The sequence below is a fragment of the Cyprinodon variegatus genome, unplaced genomic scaffold (assembly GCF_000732505.1).
Source record: "Cyprinodon variegatus isolate N-32 unplaced genomic scaffold, C_variegatus-1.0 Scaffold203, whole genome shotgun sequence".
In the NCBI taxonomy this organism is placed as follows: Eukaryota; Metazoa; Chordata; class Actinopteri; order Cyprinodontiformes; family Cyprinodontidae; genus Cyprinodon; species Cyprinodon variegatus.
In genome coordinates this window covers 478,082-489,225 of record NW_015150656.1, presented here as the reverse complement: position 1 = coordinate 489,225, position 11,144 = coordinate 478,082, and the positions used below count along the sequence as shown (strand labels likewise).

The window sequence follows — 11,144 nt, the reverse complement described above, 5'->3', positions numbered from 1 at the left end:
CATAAATAAATGCTTTTTTGCTGACACTAAAATTAAAGCAGAAAGTCTGTAAATAGTCTTTTTCTTTATTGTCCCTTGCTGCAGACCTGAGACGAGGCTGATATTATTATTGTTTTTAAAGCAGACCATCTCTGTTTCGTTTCCCAAAAACTAATTTCTATTCATTAATGTGAAGATTTGAAAATTATTCATTTCTAATTGCGCCAAATGTTCATACGTTCCTTTTCAGTGAGTCTTCATTTTAATTCAAAGTAGCATCATGAACTGATTTTTTTTGTTTGGTTTTAGTTTACACCAGGGTTAGAAGTAATTATTTTGAAATCAATTATTGTTTCAATTATTCGATTAATAATCAGATAACAAAAGGTTTCTTAAAGAAGACTTTTTTCAAAGTTAAACCAGGTGAAACTTAAGCTTTTCGACTCGAGGAGTTTTGGATAGAGCATACTGACAGACGAAAAAAAGCTTTTTATTCAAAATGTTTATATTTTTTGGGTATATCTGCTGTTCAGGGGTTGGTGGATCTGTCACCTAAAGGCATATTTTACAGTCTCTAAACTCCAATAAATGATTTATCAATTACTAAATTAATTGACGATTATTATGATAATCGATTAACCTGTTTAATTGTTTCAGCCCTTGTTTATACCAAACCTCTTTTTATTCAATAATATCTTTCTTTCCATTTTATTTACCCTGATGTTTCACACTGTTCTAAATTCATAATCTGTGATTCTTAGAATTTGGATGTCTTCCTCCATTATTATCTCCTCTTCATCATCATATAGAGAATCATATCTGCCGAATCCATCTCTTATCACAAATTCTGCCCCTTATTCCCCAAAGGCTCATTGTTTGTTTTGGTTTCCATTTTTTCTACATTTCTATTCAAGGCACTTTTTTTTCTCTTTTTTTTTTTTACCTCCTGTATAAAATGTGCTTTACATAAAAAGTGATTGATTATCTGATTGAGATAATGGATATTTTTTAATTTAAGAAAAGTTAAATTAATGTTTATTCAACTGTTGAATGTTTTTTTCTGAAAATCCTATGATTTCACAACTTTTGTTTTATTTAGTAAAACATAAAGGACATTGATTCGACACCCATTTCTTTCTAACGAGATCATTTTCCCATTAAAAAAAACACCTCTATCAGTGTAGATCAAGCCATTTGGTTCACCCCTTGAAGACATCAAACAACAGATGACTTTTTTGTTGTGTCGTCATTGTTGGTTCCATACATCCAATCAACATTAATAGTGTTGATCCTGATGCGTGACTGGGCTCTGGGTCACGCCGTGGTCAGGGAGGTGGGGGTGGAGGTGGAGTAGGGACTCTATCACCATGACTTGACATGCTCAAAGGACCAACTTCTCTTTCATCATACCAGGGGTCAGAGTTTTATTGCTTCACAGAGCCGGCCCGTATATAGCACAGAGCAAGCAGAGGACTACAGCAGCCATCTGATTAGAATTATCTCTCAAACAGAGCAAAAAAAAAAAACATCCAATCAGCTGGATCTGATCTGAATCTGTCCATGCAGCCAACAGACTGTCCAAGGAAAAGGTGGCTACAGCCAAACAGCTCTGATATTAAATCGATATCACAAAAATCTCAGAAATTTAGAAACTTCCCTGTTTTTTTATTAATCATCAATTTTATAAAAATCAAACCATATGGTTCTTACTTGGTTTCTAACTGGTGACCAGAGGAAATGTTCATTGTCAGGGAAAAATGCTTATTTTTATTTTTTTATTATTTATGTATTTTAACCAAACAATACATTTAAAAGCAACCATGTAGATTTTATAATGTTAATCATTAAACCCTTCCACAGATGCTATTCTGGGTACTGATCTTAAGAAAAAAGCAGTTTGAACCAGACCACTTCATTCCCTGTTATTATACATTTTTGATACGAATATTATAAAGATGAAATTGATTATTAAAAATTTTCTCAACACTTTCCTTATTTTTTTTTTATTTTCTTTGATTTTTGTACAGTTTCTACTTTAGTCAGTTAAATAACCTGCTGCTGTCCTTTTGCAAATCTCTGATGTTTCTGCTATTTTCAAATATCCATTACTGTAAAAATGTCCATAGCTGTATACTGGTTATTCTCCAGGTGCACAGTTTTAATATTGTTAAAACAATGTACAGTATTTTATGTTTATCTTTGAACTCCTCACTATTATGTTATTTATATACATTTTTAAGAAGGTCCACATTTGTGTGACATATTTTTCTATGATCTTTTTCCTGCTGTAAACACCAACATTTCCCTCAATGTGGGACAATAAAGGGATTTTCTATTTTATTTCTATTCTATATTTTATCATCACACAGTATCCTTTAAACTCACTCAGATTTATAGAGATCTATCTGAAAAAACAAAACAAACAAAAAAATATCACAGTGCATTTTTTTTTTTTTTTACATATTTGTCTTTTCTGTGGACTTTAAAAAGATTGCCTAGTTTAACCTGGTCCGAACATGTTGGTACTGATAGCAGGTTCCAGCACTTACAGTATGAAAGCGTGTTTACATTTATAAAAAATTGTAGATCTATGCTGATTGTTTCTCCGGTAACTCAGACTTTGAGGTGAAACTTAGCTGGCCTCCTTTTGTCAACGATAAAAAATATCCTAAACCTCAAACTTGCTCTGATATAACCCCCACGGCCCAACAACTGTATCCATCAGAGCTGCAGCCTCACAGGAAGGCCCTCACTGCACTACATACCAAGTTCAGAGTTTTACAGCTGCCCATAAACTCATCCTCCACCCAAATTCAAACTCAAACTGAAGACATTTATTGCCTCTAGCTTGGCTCCGTGATGAATATCACAGAAGCCTGACAAAAGCCCAACTTACAGATCAAGCATCATTGTTTCATCATATCCACCCCTTTCATACATCCAACCATATAATACAGTCATATAGGTACATGGGTTCCTCTCTCATCATCCCAACTACCCCCCCCCGGCCCATTAGCAGCTGTTCGAGCCTTTCCATCTCTGCCAGAACCAAGCTGGGACGGCCCTTTGCAGCTCGTGGATCAAGTGGAGGCTGTAAATACTTTGCTGGGTTATGCTGAGGTCAGCGGAGAGCAGCCGCAATAATGCCTCAAGAGCAACATCCCACTGTCCCTGGTCATCGTTCAAATACCACCTACCTGCCACTTCCCCACCCCATGTGTCACATGTCACGGCCCCACATACATACGAGCAGACACACACGACCACAACATTTCTACATCCATTATAGAACATTAAAACCGATAAGCATTTAGATTAACCTCATTCACGGACAAATTCTGTAAATATTTTCCGGTCTCATGTAGCCTACTTAAATTCTCTCTTGTAAAGATTTGTTTTTAACAAACTGATACATCAAAATACTAAAAAAAAAAAAAGAATATAACAGCCACAACATTAAGTCTTTGTAATCTGCTTTGGCCTCAGTGCTGATCTGCCCTAATGTTGCATCATCAGTCTGACCTCACATACTGTATGCGTTGCCAAGAAACAGCAGCCAAAGCATCAGACATTCAACCTTTAAACCTGAAAGGAGACCTTCTCCTACTACAGTTTTGAAGTAAAAGTGTTTTGTTTGATATAAAAAGTCGATTTCAATATGAAAATGTCAAATATCGACCTTTTTAACAACTTTTTAATATATGTATTCATGGTTATGATCAAAGAAACCAGAACAGAAAAAGGAAGCCAGGATGGCAGCGTTGGGTACCTGCAGAATGATGCTGCTACACCTGATATTAGAAAGCCTTAGTATGAGAAATAATGGCATCCAGGGAGTAAAAGGTAAGTCCTTGGCTCGAGGAAGTCACAATGTCTTACCTAACAGCTCTAATTCATCTTAAAAGGGAATGGCTCCGAGCGTAGAACTATGAATCCAGACCTTAAAAGTCTGGCTAAATTAGCTTAGCCAGTACGACTTCTCACAGCAGCTTGTTGAATCAAAGAAATTCATATTCTTTTTGTAATTTTTCAGTTTTGAACATAAAATTTTAATTGATTCCTTTTAACTTTAAATGGGTGGCCCTTATGTAGATCTGAATGGAGATTTGGTTTGATTTTATCAGATAGAAAGGTTGTTTACCAATAACCCCCCCTTAAAACTGGACAATGGTAAATATCTCATACTCTATTGTGATTGTGACATTTAGAGTTGGAGGCAATAACAGCCTTTCGTTTAGAGATAGTGTCATACATCTGCTAGATGATATGTTTGACTGATGTTTGCTTTCTTTTTTATATCATAATGGCCAATACATGCATGCCTCCCCTCAGCTGAAGCAGTTATTAACGCATTGCACCTCCCTCCATCTGCTATCATCTAGTAATGTTTTATTTGATTTAATATAGCTTACTTTTGTTTAAAATTTGAGCAACTTCTGATATGTATTATCTTTATACTCAGCATATATTAGTAATTGGTTAGACTGCAAACCTGTATTGGTCGATCTCTACTAGGGCTGCAACTAGCGATTATTTTGCAAATCGGTTAATCTGTGAATCATTTTTCCAATTTATTGGTTAATAATCAGATAGCCAAAAGTTCCTTAAGATTTCTTTACGATCTTAAACCAAGCTAAACTAAACCTTTTCCAATTGAGGAGTTCTTGATAAAGCATATTGACAGACGGAAAAGTTTTTATCTTAAATACAAAATGTATATATATATATATATATATATATTTTTTTTTTTACAATTTTGGTATAATTACTGATCTAAGTGTGTCGCTCTGTTAGCTAATATTTGAGTCTCTATACACCAGTTGAAGATTGATGGATGACTAAATTAGTTAATTATTTCAATAATCGATTATTCACCATTAATCTGATTAATTGCTTCAGTCCTAATCTCTACTTCCAATTCTCTGATGTGTGTCATCTAAAATGGTGAGTTTTCTACCGAAATGAATTTAACACAAGGAGGCCAAGCTCAAATTTCAGAAGGATTTGACGACAGTTTGGTTCTCGATGTCTCTACAGACATTAACATGTTTAATCAAGTTTAACTGTCAATATTTTGTGGCCAAAGAAAATGAAGAATTTCACCACCATCAGCTGTGTACTAATCATGGTATGGCTGACTATTCTTAAAGGTTCCAAACTATGGCATATAAATGATGCATAGCTCTCACTCTGAATCTATGTCTAATTTTATTTAAAATCAAAGTATAATTCTATACAATAACATATGAATATGACTAAGGTTGAGACATGTGAATTTATTTGTTGATCATTAAGATCTTCCCAGAATAAACCCTGTTAAATATTTCTGCATGTCTAAAAAGCCTTGTGATGTCGTAAGTTCATTTTTGTTTTTTTTGTTGTTGTTTTTCTTAGGACTGAAACAATTAATCGGATTAATTGTGATTAATCAATTATAAAAATAATCATCAACTAATTTAGTAATTGATTAATCGTTACCTGGAGTATAGAGACTGTAAATCATGCCTTTAGCTGATAGAGCGACCCACTTAGAGCAGGAACCTTTGCTATCCAATAATGAATTGATTAATCCAAAAACAGAAATGTCAGATTAATCAGTTTGCAAAATAATTGTGAGTTGCAGTCCTAATACATGAATCTGAGTTGAGGTAATATTTTAACTAGGGCTGCAACTAACTATTATTTTGCAAATCGATTAATCCATTGATTATTTTTTCAATCAATCGATTAATAATCTGATAGCAAAAGCTTCCTTAAAGAATAGTTTTTACGAAATTAAACCAGGTGAAACTAAAAAAAGTTCTCTATAGAGCATACTGATAGATTAAAGTTGTTGGGTTTTTTTTATCTTAAATGCAAATGTATTTATTTATTTTTTTACAATTTTAATATTAATGCTGCTCATCTACACTTTAGTTAAAGATTGATTGATTAATAAATTAGTTAACGTTATTTCCATAATCATATAATCACAATTAATCCGATTAATTATTTCAGCCCTAATATGAACCACTGTCATGGTGCAAAGTGTGGAGTTTTACGTTTGTTAAGCTTTTAAATTCGAAAACTGTCGAGCTTTGTTAAACCTACTGATCACTAATTTCGTGTTTGTGAGACATCAAGGTGAAAATCTAATGATCCTTTCGTGAAAAAACTCCAGAGTCGATAAGAAAACACGAGTGATGGATTACATTTGCCTGTTTGCCCCCTCACCCTACAGCGCTCCCCCACCTTCAGCTGCAAAAGAAACCCACTCCCATTCTACTGTACCGCTCATCATTCAATCATCACAGCAGGGGGTGAGGAGGAAAGAGTGGGGGTCACATCCTGTCCCTGTCCCACTCACTGCCTGCCATCCTCCTCAGCCTGTCCCAGGGGACATGCAGGCCCTCACCGGCACCATAGAGCCAAAGCAGAGGCTGACAAAGCACTTTCCCTGCGTGTGCCAGCCTAGATGACTTCTACACACAACAAAAGGCCAAACCAAACCTGTCTCTTTCCTCCATTGCCTTTAGATGCATCAAAATCTGCCTGCTTCAGGCCAGGTTGTGTCCCGTGTGAAGAGGGATCAATAGAAATCAGGTCTGTTTCTTAAATGTGGTTAGGAAATGACTCTGAGCAGAGCTGAAGTCAGCCCTGAGCTTTAAGTTGCTTTTGTTTCATCTGAACAATAGAGGAAGATGGTAAATAGGCCGGAGCAGTCAACAATCCTATTCAGCAGTCGGGAGGTTTTTTTTTTTGCTTGTTTTTTTTTCCAGCTGGACCTAAACATCTGGAGCATCTCTTTGCTAAGAAGGCTTGCTCTCTCTTTCTTGGCCAATAAATCGTCAGGAAAAGGAGAAGCTGATAGCTTCAGGTTCTTACTTTCTAATTGGTATGAAATCTACCTGTCTTGTTGTTTTTATCAATAGTTAAATGAGGGAGAAAAGACAGGAAAAAAAAGTAGAGACTTTAATGTATTTTGAAAAGGGAGAAATTTTGGCTTTCAAGTTTCAGGCGTTCAGTCATCCTCTCAGTTTGATAGATTTGCAACAAAAGCAATGAAAAATGATTCAATTGCAATCAAAAAAACTTTTCAAATATACTTTGTTGATCCTAAAGGGAAATGAAATGTTGTTACAACACAAAGATGTTTCTTTAGTGCTTTGTTGTAGAAACTGATGGCTGTAGGCAAGCATCTCCTGCAGCTGTCTGTCTTACAGCGGTGCTGGAGAATTCTCTGACTGAAGACACTAATGTGGAGGATGCTTAGCGTACTTCATTTTATAGATAACTTCGCTTTTGTAAAATCCTCTTCAAAGGTTCTAGAGAACTTCCTCAAACAGAAACAGCCTTTAGCCAAGCAGCTTGTTAACTTTCTCTATGTCGTTTGCTCAGATGCTGCAACCTAAACAGATGAAGACAGAAGAGATCGCACTCTTCATAACAGACTTTTGTTTTAAAAAAACGAGCATAAAATAAAAGCATGCATAAATAAAATGATTATGCAAAAAACATCATTGTTAATTTGACATATGTAAAAGGATAAAGAATGGTGAAAGAATTATTTTCACATTTTATTCTTATTCTTTATTGATCTCATTCTTATTTCTTTACTTATTCTTTAAGTTTGGATATTTTTAAAATATTTAAAAGGCGCCAAAAAGATTTCCTTCTTCAGAGATTTATTAGTTTCTCATTTAGAAAAGATATTGAATTGTTTGTAACATATACATGATTTCTCAGTATTCCTATGTTCTACTTAAAAAAAAAAAAAACATACACTTTTCAGGACTTTAATTTCTTAGCTTTTGTTAACCAGTTTTAATAACAGTTTTAAAAAACTTAGTACAGCATTTTGATTTTTCTAAATGTCCCATGAATTATGTGAAAAATTTAACCAAAGTGCTATTCCACCATATTGGTCGTACCTGGACCATATTTTTATTTTTCTCTATAGAACAAAACTGAGATCCTTTCATTGAGATTATTTAAATAAATAATATTAAATATTTACAGATTTTTCTAAAAAAATATATAAAACCACCAGTGGAGAAGATCACAGGGTCAATTTGAAAGCCTGATACATGAAAGTCGAGAAGCCAGAAAACCTCTGAAATCTGTGGACAATTTTTCTCATATCATCTAATTAACAACAAAAATTTCATCAGCTGGTTAAAAATTTGAGGAGTTATGTTGCATTTCAGATAGATAGAACATCAATTAAAATAAAAAAAAAACAGGTATTTTGTCCAAAAATACGTTTTGATAATAAAATAATAGGATAAAAGTTTGTAAATACAAGAATGTCTAAGAACTCAGCTGTAATGGAGAGCAAACATTTGGTTAAACAAGAAAAAAGCTAAGAAAACGCACCATTTTGAAAAGAATGGTATATGGATATAGATATTTATATATTTTTTTTTTTTCCCTGAATTTTAGCTAAATTGCATCTTTTAAGCTAATTTTCACCTGTCTGTAATGTTAATTTTTTATTTGTTTTAACTTCTAATCTTTTTACATTTGCAACGAAACCTACCAGGCTCAAGAAAAATATTTCCGTTTTAGTTTCTTATGAAATTCAATTTTAAAAAACAAAAGTATACAAACAAATATAACAATTAACAAATGCGTAACGGGCATGCGCAATCTCTGTGTCACAGTGATTAAGTGTTTTGGGCACTTTTAATCCAGGATGTGGCGATAAATTCAGAGTTCCCAGCAGGGGGGCCCGACATGGACCTGGCGCCTGCCGCTGAGGGCCGCAGGGAGCTGATACCACCGGACAATGTCCTATGAAGAGGCAATAAATCTTTCCCGGCGATATGAGAGAGGAGGAGATTATGGGGGGGTGTTGAATTTTTTTTTGGTTTGTTTTTTCCTCGCAAACGGTGAACCAGTTCCATGCGAGGAGCTGAAAGCAGGGGCCAGCTTCCCACCCCCCCACTCATGTCAGCCCGGATTTAGGCGACTAACAGGCTAATGGCTGCAGGGCCTTCTCCAAGTTCAAAAGTTCACCTTTTACGATCTCCTCGGGCCTGACTGACCACCTCCAAATAAAAACATTCCGACCTCTGTTCCCAGCAGCTCCACACACACACACACACACACACACACACACACACACAACAAACAAGTAAACACACACACCGTTTGGAATAATAAAACCAATTCATCTCCTTTCTCTCTCCTTAAGTAACAAACCAAAACGCATCTATTAAATTTACTCTTAAAAAAAAACCTAGATGAAAAATTATTAATTGATGAATTTAAAGTAAACTGAATCCTAACAGATAAAGTGGAGCTTTTAATCCCTCATTTATTCCCCGCAGCAGCAGCAGGTAACTGTGAGCGCGCAGCAGTGAGCGCGCAGCAGCAGGATCCTGATGGAGCGCCACCAAACATGCAGCCATGTGTTTATGTGGGGAGCGCCACGCTCTGCTTACCGTTCACCGACTTGGCGTTGCTTCTCTCCTGGTAGTCGAACCCATTCGTCCTCTTGTCTATCTCCATCCTCCAGCAGGGACCCGGCCGGTCCGGAGTCAGCCCAGGGTTGCTCCTCTCCGCCGCGCAGCAGGAGGATGAAGCCGGAGGAGCTGACAGTAATTTTTGCGCTGCTCAGATTTCTACCAAGCTTTTCCTCAGCTTTGCTGTGTCACAGCTCGGACTGCTGCCCCATGCCTTTCAGCAAACTGTTTCCAGTCAGCAGGGAATTACTGGATCCACACCCCCCTCCAGGAATGGTGCGTTCGAGGTCTGAGGGGAGGGCGGACTTCAGTGGCCTGCATACTGAAGTAGTTTGGCTTGTTGTTAGGCCAAAGCTTGGGAGATCAAATAAAAGTCAAGAAGCTTATTTGTAAATAAACGTTCTTCATTAAAAATACAATAAAAATGTTCACGTCTATAAAACATAAAGAAAAACGGTTCACATTCTTAATAAAAAATTATGTTTCAGTTCATATTCTGAATAAAACATTGAAGGGCAGCTCTAGGGATTGTTTTTTAAGCTTGATTTAAAGGCTGTGTGTTTGTGTGTAATCTGTTTGATTACAGGCATAACAACCTGCAGGTAAATACTAAAACACGTCAGACCTGTTGATGCCAAAATCTAATTCCTTTTAGTTCAAAACATCAAAATACTGCTGGGTTTAACTCAGAAAACTGTACTACAAAAAAGAAAATTTTTGAATTTTACTTCTAGAACCACTGTGGCCTGTGCTGTATTGTTGTGTCCTATAAATTTAGATAAACTGAGCTGTGAGACGATGAAGGTTTTAGTTTCTCCTGCTTAACTGGAAGGCAGCACAGGCAAAGGCAAGTGAATTATGGGAAGGGGAGTTTTATATCCTATTTTGGCCACCAGTTTCTTCCCTGTGCAGAGCCAACTTGAAACTTATGGACCAATGCTGATGAATGACCAATGACTGCTCATTTTTAACTATTAAGTCTGCCAGGACGACTTACATGGGCAGTTCTAGACAGGAATCAAAGGGGGCCAGAACCACTGCAGAACTGGTCTTGACTGGTGTTATGGCCCCTGTACTGAAGGGAAAATACTGAATCAATTTCTTATGATGGAATGTATGCGGATAGAAGTAACTACTGAAGCCAGGCGGTCATGTCCCTCTGATACTTTTTTACGGTGGTTATCACATGAAAAAAAAGCTAATTTTCTCATTAACTAAAGATAGCGAAAGCAATGCTCTCGTCATTATGAGATGATTGCTGTGTGTAAAACTGATTACATCCTTCAATACCACAACAGCGGGAGAGGATTTATAAGTATAAGTCATGGCAGCCTACCCCCCAAACCAAAAATGAGTCCATATTTTCATTAAAAAACAGATTTATTTCTACTGTATTCCATACAATCCAATCGCCCACCACTACCTGACAATGAGTGAAAAGAACAAGGAAATTGAAAAGCTGATTATTTGCGCACATGCAGTACTGCGACTGCACAACTACAGGCACCGCAGGCATGGAGGGACTGGGAATCCAGGGCTGATGGTCAGCCTCATTCATTACTCATACAATTCAATTCAGTTTATTTATATAGCGCCAAATTCACAACACATGTCATCTCAAGGCACTTTACAGTTCAACCAGATCATACAGTCAAATTGATACAAAGTTTTCTATCTAAGGAATACCTATAATCAAGGAATACCTTGAATCCTAACCCT

The 11,144-nt window shown here is 36.2% G+C and overlaps 1 protein-coding gene across 1 annotated transcript in view; it reads right to left on the bottom strand.

Annotated features, from left to right (window-relative positions):
• The window catches only part of nr6a1 (nuclear receptor subfamily 6 group A member 1), a 145,031-nt gene extending 135,560 nt beyond the window's left edge, over positions 1–9,471 (bottom strand). Inside the window, exon 1 of the mRNA XM_015379919.1 lies at positions 9,405–9,471. Within this exon, the coding sequence (XP_015235405.1) occupies positions 9,405–9,471 (67 nt within the window). The remainder of the gene's footprint in view (positions 1–9,404) is intronic.
• Between the last annotated feature and the right edge of the window lie 1,673 nt (positions 9,472–11,144).